The 23236-nt window shown below is 48.6% G+C and overlaps 1 protein-coding gene across 1 annotated transcript; it reads left to right on the forward strand.

Annotated features, from left to right (window-relative positions):
* The first annotated feature begins 605 nt into the window (after nt 1-605).
* On the forward strand, nt 606-15742 carry FKBP6 (FKBP prolyl isomerase family member 6 (inactive)). Its single transcript, XM_014254916.2, has 8 exons — nt 606-900; nt 2204-2293; nt 2848-3050; nt 4207-4326; nt 5296-5490; nt 5770-5879; nt 9179-9266; nt 15331-15742. Exons 1-7 carry the CDS (start codon nt 645-647, stop codon nt 9252-9254), a joined length of 1050 nt encoding a protein of 349 aa, XP_014110391.1. The 5' UTR covers nt 606-644; the 3' UTR covers nt 9255-9266; nt 15331-15742.
* Nucleotides 15743-23236: the final 7494 nt, after the last annotated feature.

The raw sequence follows: 23236 nt of genomic DNA on the forward strand, positions 1-23236 counted from the left end.
TGGTGGGGATTTGCTGCAGACTTTGGTGGAGTTCATGCTGCGCTCAAACAGAGCAAAGAATGCCCAGCCCTGAGAAGAGGGGTCTGCTCCGATAAAGAAGGATCTGCTCCAGGAAGCTCAGAGCTGTATATGGAGGGTAAAGGACACGCCAGAACAGCCACCAGGAGGCGGTATCCCAGCATCGGCGTGGCTTTGAAACTGTCCCAGAACCATCTGGTTGGTTGGTTGGTGTTGGGTGTGGTTTTGGCTTTGGTTTTCCTTTGGTTTGGGTTTTTGTTTGATTTGGTTTTGGTTTGGGGTTTTGTTTTTTGGTAGTTGTGTTTTTATTGTAGGTTGGTTGGGTTTTCTGATGCTGTTTTTGTGGGGTTTGGTTTTGGGTTTTGAGTTTTGGGTTGGTTTTGGTTGGGGTTTTTTGTTCTAACGAAGTACGGAGGCAGTGCACGCCGCGGACTACAATCCCCAGCGTGCATCGCGGTGCTCCGTGACGTTTCGCCTTCCATTGGTCCAGAGCCGCGCAGGGGCGCGTCCGTTCTCGCGTGGTTCTAAAGCTGCGCGTTGGGACGGGGCCGCTGCTCGGAGCGTGATTGGCTGGAGGCGCTCCGCTGGGCGGAGCGGGTGAGGCGCGGAAGAGACGCGCTGCGGCCATGATGGCGGGCACCGCCGGCGAGGAGGAGCTCGAGGCCTCGTGGCAAGACCTGGGCCCGGGCTCGGCTTCGACTCCGACGTGGGCTTTGGCACTGACCCCGGCCCCGGGACCGACCCCGGCCTCGACACCCTCTTTGTCTCTGGCCTCGGAGTCTCTCCAACCCCTGCAGGACCTGACCGGCGATGGAGGGGTGCGCAAGGAGCGGCTGTGCCCCGGCACAGGGCAGCCTGTGCCCCCATCCGCCTCCGTGGCAGGTAGAGCTGGGTCTGGGGCCTCCGGAGCCTCCTGTGGGCCGTGGGAGGTCCCGTGGCCAGGACCGAGCACCCCTGTTAAGGATGTCCCATTTCTCTGGCACGGGTTGCCCAAGGAAGCAGTGGTTGCCCCATTCCTGGAAATGTTCAAGACCAGGCTGGAGGAACCTGCTCTAGTGGAAGGCATCCCTGCCCATGGGCAGGGGGTTGGACAGGATGATCTTCAAGGCCTCTTCCAGCCCATACCATTCCACTGTTCTCACAATCTCATCAGTCTGTCCTGGAGTGAAGCTGCCCGAGCTCGCCCTGGCTGCCCCGGGGCGGTTCAGGGTGCTCTGTAGTAATGCTGTGCCTGAATTCACAGGTAGTTAAGGCACCAGTAATCATCTTCTAAGCAGCTTTTATATAGGAATCGTTTAGTTTAGTCTGTGTTCAGCAAGACTAAGAAAGCAAAAATCCTTGGAAGTGTGGGCTGGAGCGAGGGTTTGGTGCTTGTCTCTGTCACCTGTGTCTTGGCGTGAGGTTTGTCCTGCGTGGCTGGACCTGAAGCAGGTGCTGGGGGAAACAGAGGGGGCAAAGCCTATCGGGAAGGATCCTCCAAAACTAATGTTGAGGTGCTGGTGGCTGGTAAAGACTACAACAAGGACTTAAAAGTGCTGATGTTACACGGTGGTGTGTCTCTGTTTCAGAGACTGTTGCCTTTCCTTATCTGTATTGTAACACTTGGGATACCCTGTTTAACTTCTTGTGGCTGACAAATTAAAAGGCATCTCGACCTTGAGGAAAACTTGAGAAGTTTGAGGCTGGAAGTGGTTCCTGAAGTAGAGGGCACTGGTGCTGTGTCAAGAGAAGCCCATTACAGTGCATTTTCTGAGGCAGAACTGGAGTTACAGATGCAAAGGTTGGGATGGCAGTACATTTTTCCCCTTGTTCCTCTTTCCAGAGCTCCAGCTTTGGTTAGGGAATTCTTTTTAAGTATTTCTGTATATAACTGGGGCATTTTAATTTGCTCAGCTGGAGTTTCCATTTCTGGAGAGCACAGAATGACATCTCTTAAATACCTCAGGATGTGAAGCACCTGCTTTGTCTGGGAAAGATGCTAAAACATACAGCACTTGGCTGCTTGGATGTGACCAGGTTTTTTGTGTAAAACAGAAGGGTTTGTGCTGCCTCTGCTGTTCTACAGCCAAATGGAAAAGGAGAAGCAGGATAGCTGGGTGGTTACAACTCCTAGTGCGCTCCTGATTTTGCCAGTATGGGATATGAAATCAAGCTCTTGGTTTTTCCTTCTCCCCACTCTGTACAGTGAAGTACTCCGGGTACCTGGGAAATTGGAATAAGCTCTTCTGTTCAAACGGGAACAGCAAGTATCCAAGGCTGATGAAACTTGGAAAAGGTAAGTTTGAGCCACAAACTTTGTCCTGGGGCTTGGATTGTATTAAGGCATTTCAGTTAAAATACTGTTTGGTGTCTTTAGGTAGTTTGAAACCTTTAATGCTTATTCATGGAGTCCTAAATCCTCCTGGTTCACCCGGGAGATAGAATCTGGACTTGCTCACCCTCTGCCTGGGAGTGGTAGGGAGGTGTTACCCACCTGCCCTCAGATAGTTCTAAATCTCTTGAGAGATGATGTTTTCCAGGCTGGACAGGTCTTGGAGCATGCTGGTCTAGTGGAAGGTGTCCCTGCCCGTGGCAAAGCTTGGACTGGATGATCTCTAAAGCCCCTTCCAACTCATCCCACTCTGGATGCGCAATACCATGTGCGTAGTCCCACAGCAGGCTGCCCTGATAATCCCTTCTGGAGCAACTGGCTGGTTGTAGTTGCTGAGACAAGCTACTGAGGAGCTCCCAGGGATTTTTTTTCCTTTAGGCTTAAGGAGAAATCATTGTTTGGTGTGTGAGTGTGTTGGTGTTTGTGAAGCTAACCTGTCCCAACCCTTGTTGTGACAGACATCACACTGTGTGGGCTGGAGATTGGGCTGCTGTCTATGACCAAAGGAGAGGCTGCACTTTTCATCCTCACTCCAGAATACGCCTATGGCCAGCGGGGCTGTCCTCCCTCCATCCCTCCAAACACCACTGTCCTCTTCAAGGTGGAGGTGCTGGACTTCATAGACTCAGAGGAGTGCGACGCATTCTTTGAGTTGACTTATGTGAGTTCTCTTAATAAGGCTTGAGACCCAAATCTGGAGGGTGAACCATCATTGTCCTGTCTCACAGTTACTGTGGCTTGTGTGTTCAGGTGAATGCTGGTGCAAGTATCCAGTCCCTAGGCTTCCAGCTCTGCTCTGATCCATGTGCATGCCCTTTGTGTCCCTCCATGTCTTGCTTGCCTTCCCATGCAGAGAGAGAAGGCAGGATCTGCCTTTGTTTGCTCCTCTGTGCTGGATGGAGTCAGTGGAATGGCCCCCATTTATTTTTAGTTTTACCAGAAACCTCATGGTTGCACTAGAGGGCACCAATTTCCAGCAGTTTCTTTAAGGAACAGTAAGGAGCTGTCTGTAACAATCCTCTTCAGTCTGCAGTGTCCCAGTGCCCCCACCCTTTGTCTCTGCCTCCTGGCTCCTCTCCCAAGTGTTCCTTCTCTGTTTTTATCTCCCTGGTGAGTTACAGTGTTATTGTTAATTCACCTTTTCATGTCAAGGGCTTTGGGCTGTGGCTGTGGGTCAGTAAGTGGAAGCAGAAGCTAATGGGGGGAGGCCCTCCAGCCCCCTCCAGCCTCTGCACAGGCAGATTTTCCCCCAGAGCCCTGTGAGCAAACCACACTTGTTGTGTTCCCTCCTTGCCCCTTGCTCACCCATTTTCGCTGACTGACCTCTGTCTATGATCTGGTTCCAGCTTGTGGACCCAGAAGAAAACCTGTCCCTCTATTTTCATCTTTCATTTTAATGATTGTTGGGGTTTTTGTTTTACTGGTTGATGTCTTTGGGAGTATCAGGCTGTCCCAGAGCTGGCCTGAGAGCAATTAGCACAAGGGACCCTTTCAAGCAGCTTTGTGCCAGTCGCTGCATTTATGTTAACTCAGCTGTGTGCTGGAAGAGTTGGGCAGGTTTTAAAGATATATTCCTGCTTTTTTCAGTTCCCCTTTGGGCCTGAGGAGCTTCCTGACCTCTTCACTAGGAATAATCAGCATAAGAACACTGTCATGCTTCAGCCTGGCTGGGGAGATACCACATGGTGGTGGCCTGGCCTTAGTAAGGGCCTGGCTTCTGCTCTGTGAATAGGAGGGGGTTGTGCAGGACTGTCCTGTCTGATTTCTCTGCCTGTTTTCTTCAGCTTGAGCTGAAATTTAGATATTTCTTCACACAGGAACAACGGGATAGACTTCCTTTAGAAAAGGTGCTGAAAGTGGCAGCCACAGAGAGAGAGTTTGGCAACTACTTCTTCTATAAGCAGTGCTTCAAGATTGCCAAGGACAGATACAAGAGGGTATGGCACCAGGAAAATGTGGGGCGTGCTTTGGGAAAGCTGTGAAAGAAGGGATTATTTTAGCTCACCACAGCAGGTACAGGTTAGAGATCAAATAACTTTGTGGTATTTTCCAGGCATAGTCTGTTACTTCAGAACAGGGCTTGCACATCTGGTTTTCTGTGAGCAGCAGTGGTAAATGAAGGAATAGTCACAGAATCATTTTGGTTAGAAAAGCCCTCTGAGACCACCAAGTACAACTGTTCCCCAGCACTGCCCAGGCCACCACTAACCCATGTCCGCAAGTGCCACATCCACAGGGCTATTAAATCCAGGGATGGGGACTCTACCACTGCCCTGAACATCCTGTGCCAGGACTGGACAACTCTTTCAGTGAGAAATTTTCCCCAGTATCCAACCTGAACCTCTTGTGCTGCAACTTGAGGCTGTTTTGTCTTATCCAGCTACCTGGGAGCAGAGCCTGACCCCCATCTGGCTGCACCTTCTTGTCTGGGAATTGTAGAGAGCAAGAAGGTACCCCCTGATCCTTTTTCCCAGGCTGAGCCTCTTCAGCTCCCTTTCCAGGCAGGGTAAATGCTCAATTATTCTCAAACTGGAAGGGATCTGCTACTTTTTCAGAGGTAGAGATGATTCAAAGTTGTTTTTGCTTGGTATTTTTGAAGCAAAAGTTATTTTACTTGCCTTCTGTTTTGTAATATTTCCATATTTATCCTTAAAATCTGAGTCCTGGGTCCTTTTTTTTAATTATTATTCTGCTGCTTTCCGTGGTAAGTTCCTAAACTGGTGGTCATATGGTCACCATGACTAGTCATGCTTAGAATGCCATGCCCTGTATTTACAAATTCGATTGTTACTACTTTTAAGTTTCCTAGGTGAACAGAAACACAGGTGTAGCTGTTGGATGAGATGGATTTCTCACTTTACATGTTGGATTTGTTGTGCACTGTCTGGTTTTCCCTCTCTGCTCAGGCACTGTCCATCCTGGGTCGCAGCTCTTCCAGTAAGGCAGAGCAGAGCCAGATCAACGCTTCCAAACTGCTGCTGTTCCTGAATCTTTCACTCACTTACCTAAAACTGGAACGTGCTGACCGAGCTTTGAAATACGGGCAGTTAGCCTTGGAGATGGACCAAAGAAACGCCAAAGCGCTGTTCAGGTGTGGCCAGGTGGGCAAATAAATAATTATGTAACATCCTGGCCTGGCTGTGGAGGAAGCCCAGAAAGAATCTCTGAATTCTGGGCTGCTGCAGCAGTCAAGGTGGTTTGTCAGCATCTGCCCTTTTGGAAAGTCTGGCTTTCTTGTAAATGTGTCACACAGAGCTTTTCCTGGGGTCTTCCTGAGTTACTTTTCTCTGTCTCAGGAATGTTTGTTTTTGCATGAGGACTGAAGAAGGGCAGTGGGTGTGTATTTATCTTGTGATGCATCCATCTTCTTTCCATGACAGGCTTGTCTCTACATGAGGGAGTACAGCAAATCCCGGGATTTCCTGGCCAGAGCTCAGTGCATCCAGCCCTTCAACCGTGATATTAACAATGAGCTGAAGAAGTTGGCAAGGTGAGAGCCCTGCTTTCCATACCTGGGGAAGAGAGAGTGTTTGCACAGGCTGTAATACCCATTCCAAAATATTTTAAATGTTCAAAAAAACTGCAAAACCCCAAACTATTGGGTTAATAAGTGACTTGGGAAAACACATGTGGAGAAAACAGCTTGAAACGTTTTTCAGGCCCAAAAAGCCTGCAAGTGAGGAGCTGGGAACACCCACCCTTTCCATATATTTCTTTGGTGGGATGTCTGTTACCTGACTTGTGAGCAGATCAGGGTGAGGACAGGGATGTGTGGGCTACTAAAATGCTTCAAATACGGTTGGCTGATGCTCCACCAATTAATGTTCTCAATAAGTATGATTTTCATTCCTTTTAAGATGTGTTGGTTAATTTCAGCAGCTTTTCTGCACTCCAAGTCCTTCAATGCACAGTAATAATATTCATTAAAGGTGAATTTCTTGCTGTCTTGGAGATAATAAATGAACAGCCCTGAAGATGAACTCTCCCTTTGCCCACAGGCTATCCTGCCAGCTTTAGTCATTCCCCAGCCCCACCAAAACATGACTAATGCTTGTCTATGCCCTCATGATGCTATTCCTTTGAAACTGCCAAAAGCATTAACTTTTTCCCAAAAGTGTGTGCTGTCCTCCCAGCGCTGTTTACTGAGGCAGGAGTGATGCTGTCCTCAGCTCTGGACTCACAAAGCAGCCCTTGAATACAAACCCTCTTCTGTATGTCACTGCCAGGCACTTGCAGAAAGGCAGCAGTAACAGCTAAAAAGAGTGGTTGGTGCTGCTGGAAAAGCCAGTCTGGTGGGCTGAGTGTCTTCCGCCAGGGGATGTGTTGGTGGAAGGCTGTTCTGTCCTGTGTATCCATGCTGTCTTTAATAGTCTGTCATAACACCAAGTCTTCAAGTTTGTTCTGTTACTTCTGAAGTACAAGGAGCTTGAAGGCAGTATTAGTTGCTGGTCTGGAAATTTTAAATTAATCTCTTGTATTTATCCTGATCTCCCACTGGATATGGCGCTACCAAATTGTCCACTGATGGCAGGGGTTTCTAAACTAGATGTGTCTGGCTGCTCTTGGATGCTAGTACATGTACAGTGCTAGAAGGCCTGATTCTAGAAGCCTCATGTATTCACTTAGATATGTTTGAAATATGTTGGTAGATAAAAGAGAAATCTTGGCAATGGTGTTGAGGTAGCATGGCTGGGAAGCAGCAAGGCATTTCTGCCTTTATCAGCTCCAGCTCTGTAGAGAGCAGCATGTTCAGTGAGTGTATGTGTGTCAGAATTGAGTGCACATTAAACCACGATTGTCCTGGAGTTCCTGCTTTGTTACCTGTTAAAACTGATATATTTTTTGCTTTTAACCATGAAATGGTTTGGGTTGGAAGGGACCTTAAAGCTCGTTCCACTACCATGGACAAAGACTGTTTTCACCACACCAGGGTGCTCCAAGCCCTGTCCAACCTGGCTTTTAACACTTTAGGGATAGGGCAGCCACATCTTCTCTCAGCAACCTGTGCCAGGGCCTCACCACACTCGCAGGGAAGAATTTCTTTCCAATGTTCCATCTGACCCTGCCCTCTGGCAGTGGAAAGCCATTCCCTCTTGTCTTGTTACTCCAGGACCTTGTCCAAAGTGCATCTCCAGCTCTCCTGGAGCCCCTTTAGGCAGAGGAAGGGGCTCTGAGGTCTTCCTGGAGTCCTCTCCAGGTGAACATCCCTGCTCTCCCAGCCTGTCTTCAGAGCAAAGGGGCTCCAGCCTTTGGAGCATCTCCATGGCCTCCTCTGGACTCACTCCAGCAGCTCTATGTCTTTCTGATGTTGGATCACAAAGCAACACTGCAGGAGAAGTCTTTTTCCTGTGACAAAGAGTGGATTTTTTTTGTGTGAAACAGATGAAGCAAGTGTTACTGGGTGTTGTTAATGAGCCCTTATCTCTGGTTAGATATATAATGTTTGCCAGCCTGCCCTTGCCTGTGAACTTGTATGATCTGACAAATGCTTCAGAAATTGAATATGAATCAAAATTTTGTTCTTAGTGGCTTTTCAGTTCCTTACTGTGTACGTTTACACTTTGTTAAAAGCAGTGTTGTGTGGTAATCAGCAAGTTCCCTTTTACTGTCTAAAACAAAGCTTTGGAATGCATCTGTTTACTGGCTGAAACAGGTTCTTGGCAAAGTCCCTTGGAGATCAAGAGGCAGAATCCAGGGTGAGAGGTATGTAGAATGGGTCTGGTGCCAGCTGTGGTGAATTTGGTGCAAATTCTGCTGCTGGATCTGAGAATTTCATTAGAAGACTTCCATTGCATCAAAACCACAATGAATTTGGGTTCTTCCAATATCTGGCATTAATCTGTTCCTCCAAACAAGGGGCTCTTGCATTTCCTGCTGTCATAGGATTGGGAATATGCCATCTACAGGTGGACATCCTTGATCACCGACTTCTGTGTGACTTACCAGGAGAGATTTGCTGTGCTGGGATTTCACACCCTCTGAGGTTCTGGGCCCCAAGGGTGCTGAGGGCTGGGGCTCAGAGAGCCTGAGCCAGCCTCTCACTGGGGTTGGTTCTAATGTGTTGCTCAAAACCCTTTGCTTTTGGCCTTATATGGCAGCAGATGCAGGAAAGCCGAACTCGTGAGCAGCAACTGGTCCCTGGGACAGTGTTCCCAAACTGAGTCACCCTGCAGCTCAGGGATTCCTTACCAGTGAGGTGAAAGCACGGGGCACAGAGGATGCTGTGCTTGGAGAAGTTCAGATGGAGCAGACTGTGAAGCTTTTGCCATCCTGTGTCACTGGCAAGGAAGAGAGAACAGAGGAGGAAACATCTGCCTTGCCATCCAGTTAGTCCAGACACAAATCCCTGCTGTCTCCTGCACATCCTCTATCCTATATCCATGGTAGATATCCTGCTGTATGCAGTTGGACAACATCTCCTGAGTGCTAGAAGAACTTGCATAATGACACACAAAAGTATCCCACCGCACACATGTGGGGTTCCTCTGCACTGTTCCATGCTTCCAAAACTAGTGTAGAAAGCACCTATATCACAGAAGGCAAATGATCTAATTAGTCCCAAGCAGAGCAGAGACCCAAGGTCTGGGGATGAAGTGTGACATTTCCAGCTGTCATTCCCTGACATTGTAGAAAGAAGGGCTTGGAGGAGCTGTGTCTCTGCTGCTAGCACACTCTTCCAGTATGTTAATTTATTTATATCCAAAATATAACATTATTTTCAGGTTGTGACACTGAGGGCACCACAGACAGTCTCCAACCTCTGATGCCATCCTGTGCTCTACTTTCCAGATACTACAAGGAATACATGGAAATGGAGAAAGAAATGTGCTGCCAGATGTTTGACCCTCTCAATTCTTATGGCTGAGAAGAAGTCAAGGTAACCAGGTTTTGAAAAAGGCTGAGCTCTCCCAAAACCTGTCATGCCTGTAATGTTCTCAGGTGGGGAACCTGCTTGTCCTCTGCAGGGGAGGCTTTTGAAGCAAATTAGAATGTGTTGGGAGTGTGTGGAGAGGAAGGGCAGGATGGTAGGGTGGAATACTGCTACATCATCACCTTGGAGAATCTTTTCTTTGGGGCAAAGCATGTGTGGGACAGGGACCTGAAACTGCCAGCAGTTGAGTAAGTTTTGTTTCCTGTCCTGTTCATCCCAGCTATTCCTGGTCAGAGCCAGGGGCTGAAATAGCTCTTGTAGTCTTGTTTCTCTGCCAGTTAAAAGAAAGAGAGAAAAATAAAGTTCCTGTCAAACTTAAGAATTGGATTTTCTCCTCCTCTCCAGTGTTTCTGTCTGGAGCTGTTGGAATGCCTCACTTCAGAAAAATCTAAATATTTTATTTCTGGGAGTTTTTTTAAGTGTTAAAAGAAGTCTGGATAAAAATTTTCAAGTAGATATTTTGGACTCTTTAAAGCCTTAAGTCTTCTAGCAAAATTGACAGGTTTATAAATGTACAAAGGTTCTTTGATCATTCTTTTTTTTCTCAAAGTCTTCAGGGGGATGCAAGCAGGAGTGGGAATCGTCAGTGGTCTCTTGCTTTGGGGGAAACCCTAGGGAAAGAGTTCTGGAAAATCGCAACATCCTTCTTCAATGAGCCATCCCCAGCTCAGGGCCATCAGTTTGCTGCTGTTGTCTCTCCTGCAATAAAGGCAGTACCTCTTTGCTAGAAGAAAATTAATATTGGCAGCCTTTCCATCAGCTCTGTTTAAAGTTGTCTCTGTGCTTGTGAGGAAGCTAAAGCAGTGTTTGAGGAAGCGGTTGGATTGAACGCCACTTCCTAAAGGAACACAACCTTCTCCTGGCTGAACATGCCTCCTTGTTGAGCCTTTACCACCCTTCCTGCTGCCCGTGTGCTCTGTCCAAGCTAGGCATGTGGCCACAGAGGACAAGTCATCCTGCCCTGGGTTTGGGATGGGATTCACTAGGTACTTTAGCAGGTGCCTGCCCTCAGGAAAGGAGCTCTGAAAGGGGATGTAAGACTGATGAAGTCTTGTGCAGGAAGTCTGTGGCTCTAGACTCGGCAAGAGGCTCTGATTTTCCACTTGCTGCATTTCATTAAGTTGTAGTTTGAAAGCCTGTAGGACCTTGGGTCTTATCCCTAGTGGTGTCTGACCTGGGAAGCTCTTGTGGGGCTCTTGAGATCAGCTGGGTCTGGTTTATGGTGGGAGTTGGTGATTGTGGTGATCTGCTGGGGCACCAGACAAGTCCTTCTCTGGGAAGGTTGTGTGGCTTCGTGTTTACCATCTGGTGTAAGGAAACCGGTGATTTTGGTTAGAGGAGACTGAGAAGTACAAAGGGAAAGTGAGAAATCTCCCCTCTAGGCAAGCTTAAGGGCTGGGCTGAACTGCTTATCAGCCAATTTATGCACTGACTCCTGTGTGTGGAGTTCTTCCACCCTACAGATGATGGATAGCTGTCAGTAAAAGCTTCCTTGAAATTTATTTTTGTTGCAACATTAAAACAAAACTAAGTCTCACAGATGAACATAAATCACTGAGACACAAACAAAAATCTACTGTTCATTCATGGTAAAAGAAGTCCTTTGCTGGAGGGGGTTCCTGTAGGGCCCTGTGGGAGCTGGAGGTTGGGCTGCTGCTTTAGAACTTCATTATACATTCAGAGAGGAGCAAAGCAGTTCCAGCAGGAGCTCCTGCTCCCTGTCAAGGACACTGGGAATTGGTCAGAATTGAGGCAGAACATTCTTTAGTGTTTTCCAACAGCTTTGTACCAATTAAGTTTAGGGCACAGGCTGTACTGGGGCGGTTTGGCAGAGCAGCTTCATCCATTCTCTGTTAGACACTGAATGAGGAGATGGCCTGGGAATGCTGTCTGCAGTCCATGGTTAATGGACCATTGGAATCACAGAAGTTACGGAAAACCTCCCTATATTCCAGCAGACAGGTGCTTGTGGAGCTCTGAGCTGACCTGTGGTCCAGCTCCTGCTCCTGACTGGCTCAGAGCTGTAGTTTTGGCATCTTTTCTCTCCTGGTCATTGCTGCATCCATCCCTTGCTTCAGAGCTCTTTCCCAGCTGTGTCTTTGGTGAACCCTGCGGTGTTCCAGGAGCAAAGTTCATTTATCTGCACTGAATAATCCATATCTGTTTTGTACAATTACACTCAAACCTGAGTAGGCCTGAGCATCTTCTTTCTGCCTGGCATTTTTTGCAAGGGAATTTGCAGTATTAGGGCAAGGGGGAATGGCTTTAAGCTGAAAGAGGGAAGATTCATTTTGGATATAGGGAAAAATTCTTTCCTGTGAGGGTGGGGAGGATCTGAAACAGGTTGCCCAGAGAAACTGAGGTTGGCCCATATCTGGAAGTGTTCAAGGCCAGGCCGGATGTGTCACTGAGCACTCTGATCTAGTGGAAGTCCCCCTGTCTGTGGCAGGGAGTGAAACTGATGTGTTTTAAGGTTCTTTCCAACCCAAACCATCCTATGATTTCTGTATCCCCTGCCAGCTGCAGAGCCCAGTTCTTCTAATTGCCACAAACATTTTGCTCAGAACACATTTCCTACCTTTTCAATGGAGTTTCAGGTCAGAATAGATCTTCGCTTTGGTGAAATGCAAGGCTGCTTGTGGTACTTCTTGGGGGGAATTCAGAAGTACTCAGAGGGAGACATAGAAGCACAAATTCCTTTTTAAATCCATCCTGCTGCAGTTCCTTGTAGATCCCTTGGGTGTCAAGCTGGCCCCTCTCAGGGTTTGGTTTATTTACCTGTGTGTTTACTTTGTGTGGTGCAGGTATATAGAGCCTAGTTTCCTGGGATGTGCAGTGCTGGAAGTCCTCCTTGGTGTCCCCTAAAGTGCAAAATGGTGGGCTGAGGCCTCTGACTTTTTAGAGTTTTTTGTTCTGTTTGATTGAAAGACCCATCAGAAAAAAAAAAAATAAATCCCATTGTTGAGTTTCTGTGGTCTTTCTTAAGAGAACTAGATCATGAGGAGTGGGGACAACTTCCCTAGGAATGTCTGGATTCTAGTAGAGGGACCTTGGTGGTACTTCTGTCGCAGGAGGATGAGTCTCTGAGCTTATTTTTGATTGTAAATGAGCCAGAGTTGAAAACTTGTCTCTGATACGTGTCTCAGCTCAGTACACAGAAGTGGTCCCAAGAGTTGGAACACACAGGGAGATGTTTCAGTGAAAACAAACAAGGCTGAAATTATGACAGGAAACAGTATTTTTGAGGTCACTGGTGATTGCCATGAATAGCAAGTTCTACCAATTCTGGAGGCATTAATGGGTGAGAATTGGCTGCAGAACTGAGGCTGTGTCACCAGGTAGAAGTGGCTATAATTGGACTTAAAATCAGCAGCAGTTGCCAGTTGAACTGACCTAGTAAGCTGCAAGAGACTTGCAAATAAAGTGAAAAGTCTGTGCATAATACAATCAAAATCCTGCCTTGGGAAAGCTCCAGACTTGGAATAAACAGCAATTTGTTCCTTCTCCTCCTGCTCTCCCTTACTCCTGAGCAGATCTGAAATGTACTCCTGCTGATTTTGTCCCTCCCCACTGCAGCTCAGCAACAGAGAATCAGCGATTCACTGCTTCTTTAGAATATGCAAATTCCTGTCCCACTGAGGTGTCCTGTGCTGTAGAGGAAATTGTTAAATCTCTGCTTTCTTCTGAGCTTTGCTGGGTGAGGGGGAAGGCTTGAAGGAGGATTTAATTAAGCATTCTTCTTGTTAAGTAGAGGAAGGAGAAAAGCTTTAATGAGGTTGTTGAGTTTCGTTTTCCCTCCAGCTCTGTCCTCTTCTAGCATTTTGCACTTTTTTCTGAGGATTTCTTCAGTTCTTACCTGCAGTAGTACCTGTAATACCTTGCTGGAAGGATCCTGGGCTCTGATCTCTTCTGGAAACTGAAGAAATTACTGCAGCACCTGGTTTTAGGGACTCCTGATGTGCTTTTCCAGTGGATGCACTGGACATGGTCTGAACACACTAGGACTGGCTTTGCCCAGACTGGAAGGCCTGGCCAGGACTTAGAAGCCACAAGATGATGTGAAATGGAAAGGACACAGACCTGTGCAATACCCCAGTGTCCCACTGTGCCTGTCCTTCAAGGCTTTGGTAAAGTATTGGTCCTCCAGCCTCATCCAAGGATGGGCTCTTTGCTGTTCTCTGATTTAGGAAGTGCCTAAACCCTGTAATTTCTTTTTGTGCTCAAACACAAAGCTCCCAGGTGAAGTAGGAGCAGATTCCTGGCTGCAGTACTGAAAGGAAGCTTAGCTGACAGGAGGTTGGAGCCAAGTGGGGTTGGGCTCTGCTCTCAGGTGACAAGTGACAGGATAAGGGGAAACAGCCTCAAGTTGTACCAGGTTTAGATTGGATATATGGGAAATTTTCATGGAAAGGGTTGTAAAGCACTGGAATAGACTGCCCAGAGCAGTAGTGGAGTCACCCTTCCTGTTAGCATTCAAAAAATGTGTGGATGTGGGACTTCAGGACATGGCTTAGTGGTGAACATGGTGGTGCTGGATTGATGGTTAGACTTGATCTTAGAGAGTTTATCCGACCTTCTGTGATTCTGTTCTCCTCCAGTTCCTGCCTGCTAACGGTTACCTGGCACTGGTCCTGGGAAGGACAGGCTGAGATCCCAAGGGATATCCCTGTGTGAGGTTTTATTTCTCAGAGCTTTGCCAGCAGCTCTAATGTAAAATATTCTGGTGTTACAAATCAGTAGAACATGAAAAACGTGCTGGGCTCTTTGCAGTCCCATGATAACAGCTGGTTTATCATGCAGGTGGAATTTAAAGAGAATTGGCTTTGTATAAGATGTGAATTTCATTATTAAGTTTTAGCTTTGCAGAAGACTCAGAGTCACTATCAATCACTTCCAGCAGCAAGGAGGCACATGATTACCCTAAGTTTTTCTCTTGAGTTACAATTTCTAAAGCCTCCTTTCTCTCCCCCTTGAGTTGTGCCCTGTCTGGGCACCAGTCCTGCTGCTTTGGAGGCTCCAGACATTCCCTTTGAACTAACAGAAGAGATACCTTTGTCCTATCTGTTTTTCTTATTCTTTAATCCAGGGATTTTAAATGATCATGGATGCTTATTACTGTCCTGATACCCTTCAGGGGAAGTGCTCTCCTGGTTATGAGAGGGTGTTGGTGCTAGTCCAAGTCCTGAGGCTTGCCAGCTCTCTGCTCTTTAGAGCTGAAGAGGGAGGAATCACCGCTTGAAAGCAGTCCTGGTTCTTATCCAGACCAAGCTGATGCTGCACCAAGATGCTGATTTCCTTCTGGTTATCGTAAAGAAGGGGAGGTATAGGTGAAGGCTGAGATGAAAGAAGGAGGTGTTGATGGATGTGGAAATTGTCATTCCCTCTTGCCAGGGCTCCAAGACTGTCAAGGACCCAACTGCAAGTGGGAGTGATGGGGTGAGGTAACGACTGCCCAAAGTGCTGGGTGTGCTCTGTGATCCATTGCTGGGATGCAGCCAGATGTCCAGGCCTCCCAGTTCTCCTGTCCTGCAACAGGAAGGAGCTGGGAGCAGGGAGATATGGGGAGAAACAATAGAAATCCGGGTTGAGGAGAAATTCGTGTGTCTCGTACAAGATTCACCTTTCTCCCAAAGGCAGAGTAAGTATCCAGGTTTCAGTTTCCCAGAACCAGGGTGGCAAAGCGTAAGTGATGGTAAGCATGGATGACCCTGTGTAGGAAGGGAGGTGGCCCAAGGAGTGCTCTGGGGGTTTCCCTGAGGGGGCCTGGCTCGTTTTTAGCTCTTGACACTTAATACTCTGTTTTCTCCAAGTCTTTCATGAGGAAGTTGAATGGATTTTAAGGGGATATCACTGTGTTTGTTACACTTGTGCTAATCCATGGAATTCTAGGTGTTTCTTTCAGGGCCACTGGAAGTGTGTGCTGGTGACCATGGATGACTGAGAGCTGAAATTAAATAAACTGTATAGGTGATGCTGTGGAAACACTGACTGTGATACTTTTTCATTCTAGGACTGTTCCAGCTGTCCAGCTCTTGGCACATGGAGGAGATCTCAGCATCACATACAGGTTTTTGGAAAAGGGGCAGGAGCACTGTCTTACTTGGAGGGACTGAAGTGAAGGTTTTGTCCTGATTTTCCTGCAGTTTAGTTTGTTTGCCATGTTTTGAGGCAGTTTCCAGAATAATTAAGTCCCACTGTTGGAGAGGAAGGGGTTTGTGTAAATTCCTTTTCTTCTCCCACGCACATAGTTTAAAGAAAACTCTTTCCTGACATCCTGCTCTTGCAGATAGATTCTAGGCTTCTTTCATGGAGTTTGTAAGTAGGAGGAGAATGCCATGAAGTTTTCTATTTACATAGGTTGTTCTTAAAAAATTATGATTGATATTTTTGTTCTGAAGAAATAAAACAACCTGAGGACTGAAGCTGGCAGGACTTTTGCCAGTTTATTGTGCAAGAGTGATTAATGCCTGAAAGGAGCTGGAATTTGGAATGGGGTCTGTAGAGCTGGCTCCCTTTGTGGCCAACAGGTTGTTGTACTCCTTGTTTTGGCCGAACATTCCTGTGAATGGTGATGCTAGATTTAAAATTGCTGAATAATACCAGCTTTGGAGCAAACTCCAGAACCCTCTGTGCTCAGAACAATGGGACTGTGGCTGGGATTGAATAAATGCAGAAGAGTCAAAGATGCTCTAAAAGCTGGAGCCCCTTTGCTCTGGAGCCAGTCTGGGAGAACTGGGTGTGTTCACCTGGAGAAGGCTCCAGGAAGACCTCAGAGTCCCTTCCTCTGTGTAAAGAGGCTCCAAGAGAGCTGGAGATGGACTTTGGACAAGGTCCTGGAGTAACAAGACAAGAGGGAATGGCTTCCTGCTGCCAGAGGGCAGGGTCAGATGGGATATTGGGGAGAAATTCTTCCCTGTGAGCATGGTGAGGCCCTGGCACAGGTTCCCCAGAGAAGCTGTGGCTGCCCTATCTCTGGAAGTGTTCAAGGCCAGGTTGTATGGGGCTAAGAGGACCCTGGTCTAGTGGAAGGTGTCCCTGCCCATGGCAGTGGGTGGAACAAGATGAGCTTTAAGGTCTCTTCCAACCCAAACTATTCCATGATTCTGACATCCACAGCTGTACCAGCCAGGGCTTCTCAGCCATCCATGCATCACAGGTGGCCTTGTCTGTCCATCTTATTGGCCTTGCTCTTTCACAGAAGGGTCTAAAACCATCTCCCCAGTCAGTAGTGGTTGGGCTGGCACTAAGAGGAGCATTGTAGAAGCATGGAATATCCTGAGCTGAAGGGACTCAATGTGATTATCCAGTTCAGCTCCTGCTGGAGGGCCATTGTGTTCCTGAGCCCTTTCCTAGCCTGACACTAGATGGCAATGTCTGCTTCCCACTGGTGTTCAGGACTCCTTTCTGGTGGCCTTTAAATCTGGATATCTGTCTTTCTCTTCATAAATTTCATGGTAACTGATTGGGAATTGATGCCTCTTCCCTACAAGAAGCAGAGAACTTTGTGCTTTCTGGGATAAGCTAGTTCTGAAGAACTAGCAAGGCAGGTTTTCCAGAACAGGACAGCTGTGCCTCTCTGGAGTTCCCTGACATGGGCCGTGCTGGCACTTCCTGCCCACCCTTGGGTCAAACAACAGTGGGCAGCTGCATCCATGAGTGGAAACTTGGCACATCCCTGTCCACCAATGACCTTGGAAAGGCAGGATCTCCTGGACCCCAAACTGTGGGGACAAAGCCCATTGAGGAAGATATTTCATCTGCTAAGTCTGAAGTGTAGCAGTAGTGTGGCTGCTGTGGCACAGTGAGGAGCTTTACAAGCCTCTGGAAGGTCCACTCCAGTCCTGCTGTGCCAGCGGCGCACATTGCAGGAGCAGCAGCTACCCTTCTCTGTCACCCAGGCCTCACTGGTTAATTGTACTTTACCCAGAGTCCATTGATAGGCAGGTTGACAGGCAGCTTGTTGCTGTTGGAGACTTCCCATGGTGAGGTAGACCTTGCTGAAATTCATTTTTCTTTACCAAATTACTTTTTTTTTAAATATTTTTTTTTCCTTTTTTATTATTTCTTTTCTTTTTTGTTCTTCTCTTTTTCTTATTTTTGTTATTAAAGGAAGAAATATGATCTTTTAGCCTCTGGGAAAAATCAGAAGTGTGTTTGGATCTTGACTTGGCATTAAAGCAGAAATACTAGTCCTTGAGCAACAGACAAAAATCTCTGTAGAGAACCACACTTTCAAAGTGGTAGTCAAAAAGCAGCAAATTGGAGAAAAGTTTTCTACTGGAATTTTAAATTTTGGGCAAAATGCCTCCCTTTTCCCTCTCCATGAAATAGTCTTTGACAAACATCTTCAGTGTGTTCCCTGGAGAAGCTGTTCCAAAGGTTCATCCCAGCTCAGCAGTGGTCTTGTGTTTCCAGTTTGGGTTTATCAAATGTTAACCTGCAGCTCCTCAGCTGTGCTGGGTTTGCTCAATTCCAAGATTATCTGATCTCAGGTGAAGTTTTCCTGGCATGGCTGTTTATCCAAACCTGAAGGTTCTGCACCCTCAACCTGTCAATCCAGCAGCTCCTTAGGTTGCAAAGGTAAAACCTCTTTGAAGTATGAATCACAGCCCCTGTGTGTCACCTGAGTGTCTCCCATCATGTTGTCCTCTCCTGCACACCACTGACCCCCAAGAACCCATAAAAGCAGTGAGATCCCACTCCATGCCTGTTCCTTCCACTGGCAGCTGGTACAGAAACCCTGGAGAGTGTGGGTGAGTGTCCTTGTGCCCCCCAGTGTCCCTCTGCCAGGGACAAGGGTGAGCTGAGACCACTGGCAAACAACCAAAACATAGGTGATGGCTGTGTTAAACGTCTGCTGAGACATTCAGGGCATGTGAAATAAGGATGCTGGAAGGTGCTCCACGTTTATGGCACCTCCTGTTAACAATGCAGGCTGGTCACGGGTTTCCTCCAAGGCACGGGGTACTGCAATGAGATATGCAGCACCTCTCCAAACCTTCCTGGCATATGTGGGGATGCTGGTCCTATCAGCTCAGCCAGGGCAGTTGCTCAGCATCCTCCCCTGGGCCAGAAGCAATCCTGCTGATCCCAGGGACTTGGGGCCTCAGGCTCCTGCCCACCATCCCTGTTCTGCGGACTGGGCAGAGAGGAAGCTGTGGGCAGAGACCAAGGGTCCCCATGGCACTGGATCCCCTGGATTGGTATAGGGCAGAGGACTCCCTGGGCTTCTGCAGCCACTTGAGTCACTGGGCACCCTATTCTTCTGTGTTGGGACAGGAACCAGGAACTCCCGTGGCACTGGAGCCCCTGGGCTGGGAACAGGGCCAAGGACCCCCATGCTCTGGAGTCCCTCGCCTCACTGGGCACCCATTCTCCCAGGTCAGGACAAAGGATTCAGACCTTTTTATTGCAATGGCTGGCTCTGAAACTCATGGAAGCAGGAACCCCTCTGTACTGTCAGCTGCAGCCGAGCCCAGCCGGGCACAGAGCACTCCAGCTCCATGCTCCGCTCCTGGCCCCTCGTTTATGTTGGCACCAGCTGGAGAGTGAAGCCGGTTTAATTGGCAGTTGTGTTTGTGGCCAGGGTGTTATGAAAAGGTTTTCTGTCTCCCTCTGTAAGTTTGCCTGAATATGTTTTCACTCTTAATATAATATTCACTTCATTATTAGCTGAAAGAGGCTCTTTTCAGAGAGGGTTTTTTTTCCCCCTCTCCTTCCAAAAATACATTAAACCTTCATGCAGCACTGCACTGAGGGCTGGGATTGTCTACTGGGCGAGAAGTGAGAAACCCGACAGTAAATGGGATTTACACAGAAATTCCTTTCTTCCCCAGCGTGCTGGCAGTGCTGGCTGGGTAATGGAGGTGGCTGTTGCTTACAGGGTGATCAGGGGTACCTCACCAAGGGGACCCAAGGGGATCCCCCCTAAAGCAGAGCAGATGCTTCCAGGGGCACCCAGTGCCCTCAGCTGGTGTTTCCAGGTGCAAACCCCTTTTATCAGAGTTGGGACCCAGCCACAGGGATTCTCATGTGTCCCCATTCAGTGCTGAAAGTGTTTCCACCATCTGCCAGGTTTTGGAAGCTTTTTCTCTCTTGGGTTGGTTTGAGGGCATTGGGTGCAACTGGACCCCCATATTGCCATCTTGTGTTGCTGCTCTTCATGACTTCCCAGCTTCCATAAGGTTTTTTTCCTCCAGCTTTGAGAAAATCCCTGTGAGCTGCAGAAGCAATGAGGGTGGTATCACCCGCGGGCCAGCCAAGCTCTGGGTTCAGTTGTTTGCCATATTTGGGTGGTTTTTCTGGGCCATGCAGCCCCCAGTGCCCTCACTCTATGCCCTCAGCCCAACCCAGCTGGGAATATCCCAGGCTGGGGCTGCCTGTGGGGTTGTGCCATCCCAGCCCTGAGCCTAGCTACTTTTGGAATGCCCTAAGACAATCACAATGGAAGGAGGTTGGGGGGACACTGGGCGGGGCAAAAGGGTCCCCTGGGCTGGCCCTTGCACTACTGCTATGGGGCACTGGGGTCCCTGGAGACCCTCACACCTCCACTCCATCCCTTGAGGAGCTGCTATGAAAGCAGCTCTAACTTTTTCCCTTTCCCTGAAAGCAGCATAGACACAAATCTCCCCTCTCGAGGCAGACACCAGAAGGAGCCTCCACCTGCTCCACTGCCCCCATTCCCAGCCATTCTGGGAAAATCATTAGGGCTGGTGCCATGTGCTAATGAGTATCCAAGGTCGGTCCTTAACTGGGAATAATTAGCATTTGTTTCAGGATACAGCTGTGGCTCCAGAGCTGACAGAAACATTCCCATCTGAGCAGGGCCCAAGGGAGCTTCCTAGGGATAACACAGCTCCCAGGTAAGGATGCTCTTGGGAGGGGTGCAACTTAGGCATGCTCAACCCCTCACCTGGCCCTGACATTGGCAGGAAAGTGGGAGCTTCCTGATGATCCTGCACTTCTTTTTCCAGGTTTTGGGAAAAAATAAATCAGATTTGAGCTGTTTTCTCTAGGGTTTTGTTTGTCCACCCCTTCCTATGCCTGTTTTGTGTTCAGTGTATCTTGGCCCTCCCCTGCCTCTCCCACAGTGCAGAGCATCCTCTTGTGTGAAGCCAGACAGGAAATGTGCCTGATAGGCTCTGAGGGGTGATTCTGGAGAAGGTAGTGGAGAAGAAGAGAGTTCTGGAGTTATGTAGGCAAAGGAGGACTTCAGATTTTGCACATAGGTCTGAAAGCTGAGGGTGGAATACTGACCTGTGTCAGGAATGAGAAGTGCTGGGGGAAAGGTTGATCATTCCAGTGTGGAAGGGTCAGAAACATGGTGATTTCCAGCTCTGCTCCCCTTGGTGAGGCCAGAGAGCAACAGCGGTGTCTCCCTGGCCTCATATGTCAGATGCTGCAGGGACCAGTCCCAATTGTGGGGTTAGGAAGGCTGGAGCTGATGCAGGACCTGGGCTTGGAGCAGCACAGGGAAAGGTGAATGGGGGAACCACTGGAGCTTCACCAGCAACATTCTCACCCTTGAAGCTCTGGCTGCTCCACAAAACCCTCAGTACACTCCAAAACAGACTCCTTGCAGCTCAAAGTGCTCCAGGTCCTGCACAGCAGGAGTGGGCAACCAGCTGGGGTGGGACCTTCACATTTTCCTTCACTGGAGGTTTTCAGTAAGGGTGGAAAATGTGGTGGGAGGGGAGGGGAGGGGAGTGGAGCTGCTGGGGGCTTTGGCATGTGACCTGCCTGCCAGGGCAGAGCCCATGGCAGAGACATGGCACACACCAAAGCCCAGAGGATCTGGGAAGTGTCCCAGCTCAGGGTGGTTGGGGACAGGTGTTTGGTGGGAAGCAGGACAGCTCTACAGGCTGCCTGGCCTTCAGCTTCCATGGGATGGTCTGGCACCCCCATGGCTAACATGTGATGGGAATGCTACAGAGGTGCCAGGGGACCCACCAGAACATGGAACACAGGGCTGGACACAGGTTTGCTGTAGTGCTGCAGCTCCCTCCCACCACTCAAGGCCATCCCCTGTGGCACACAGACAACTCAAATCTCACTTAGACACCTCACTGCTGCTTTTGCAGTGTTTGCAGCAAACCTGTGTTACTGCTAGCCATGAGCTGGCTGCAGAGACACGTGGACTCACTTAAGAGGACAGCTGGGTTCTGCCCTCAAGGCTGCCAACACAACCCTCAGGGAGCCACAGCAGGGTGATAGGATGTGATGTTCTCTCAGGCCAGACTCTGCTGCAGACCTAAAGACATGTTTGCTTTGCAGCCCTGGATTTTGAGAGTATCTAGAGCTGGTGGGACTCTTCAGCTGTGCCAGCCAGCACCAATTCTCTTGCCCATGGCTCTTTTTGCATGGAACAGGGCAGGATTAGGGATGGAAAGAGGGGAAAGGTAACTCAGGGTACCCTGGGGCAGGACAAAAGCAGAAACATGCAGGTTGAACATAAGAAGAGGCTCAGCAGGGCACTCAGAGAGCTGGGATCTGTCATCTGGGATTAGATCATGGAATCACAGAATGGTTTGAGTTGGACGGGACTTTAAAGATGATCCAGTTCCAACTTCCTGCCATGGGCAGGGACACCTTTCACTAGACCAGGTTGCTCCAAGCCCCATCCAGCTTGATTTTGAACACTTCCAGGGGTGTCACCTCTAGCTGTTGGTCTCCCCATAACAGCTTTTGCTCTCCCCATCTCCTCCAGTGACCAGCACATGATAGGGAGACCTGTGCTATTAGCAGGGCCAGGAGAGGAACAGTTTGGAGCTGGGGATGGAGACAGAGTGGAGCCACTCTAGAGCCCACCCCAGCGCTGCTGGAAGAGCCCAAGGGATGGGTGACCCTGCTCACAGCCTTGGTGACACATCAAAAAGTTCATTTCCTCACCTCCAGACTCCTGCGCAATGATGCCATTGAGCCCTCACCATAGCTGCTGACCTTTAAACAAGGTGGTTGGAGAGATGGAGGTAGCAGAAATCCCTGAAGGGTTATTTGTTTCTTTCAAACTATATTTAGACACCATCAGCAAAACCCAAAAGTGCTGAGTTTGGCTGAATAAATCTGTGAGCTTTGTGGTTTTTTCCCCTCAAGGAGGACAGGATTAACCAGTGAACAGGGAATCGTGTTTTTGTCTGACATACCTGAGGGTTTCCACTCCAAGCTGCTGTTTTGAGCTCTTGGTGCCGTGATGATGATGATGACAGACTTGACAAGGCACTGCCCCATCTTGTGCTGATTATTTTTTGGAAAATTTTTGGAAGCACTATGGTGCTGCTTGATTTCTTTGTTAAACTTTGTTTTTTTTAATATTTTCAGAGATGTTGGCGTATTAGGGTGTTTTTGAGATAGAAGTAGGTCACACTGGTGCTGCTCCAGTACAAAGTCCTTCCCTGGTGGAATGCACCCCTCCAGCTCCCTGCCTGCACCAGTGCTGCCCCAGGGGAGGGGTGCCTCAGGGAGCTGGGAGGGTTGACACGCTCCTGACTGGTCTGATTGCGGCTGCAGGGAAAGGCAAAAGGTCACCTTGCTTTTCTGGAACACACTTGGATCATCTGGGGTGTAGTTCTTTGTTGGTTTGGATTTCCTGTGTCTAAACCCCATCTCCCGCAGGAAGACTGGAATCAGGTCTGAACTTCCCAGTGGAGTGTTTGGGAGGACCAGGCATGTGAGGGGTTTTCTGATCCCTGAGGGGTGTCAGAGCCCATCTGACCAGCTTTTGACAATGAAGAGCAGAGTGACACTTCAGGAACCTCCCATTTGGACATGAACCCAAACCCTGTGAGTGATGGGAGGCAGACGGGCAGAAGGGCTCTGGGTCCACATCCAGTGGAGCAGAAAATTCTTTGTCCTAAACTTGTCAAAATTCCGTGTCCCTTGAGCTGGCCCTGCCAGGATATCAGGCTCTGTTCTTTGAG

This window comes from Pseudopodoces humilis, chromosome 23 (genome assembly GCF_049639895.1).
Source record: "Pseudopodoces humilis isolate 2021_Gansu_Grassland_sample_001 chromosome 23, ASM4963989v1, whole genome shotgun sequence".
NCBI classification, from domain to species: domain Eukaryota; kingdom Metazoa; phylum Chordata; class Aves; order Passeriformes; family Paridae; genus Pseudopodoces; species Pseudopodoces humilis.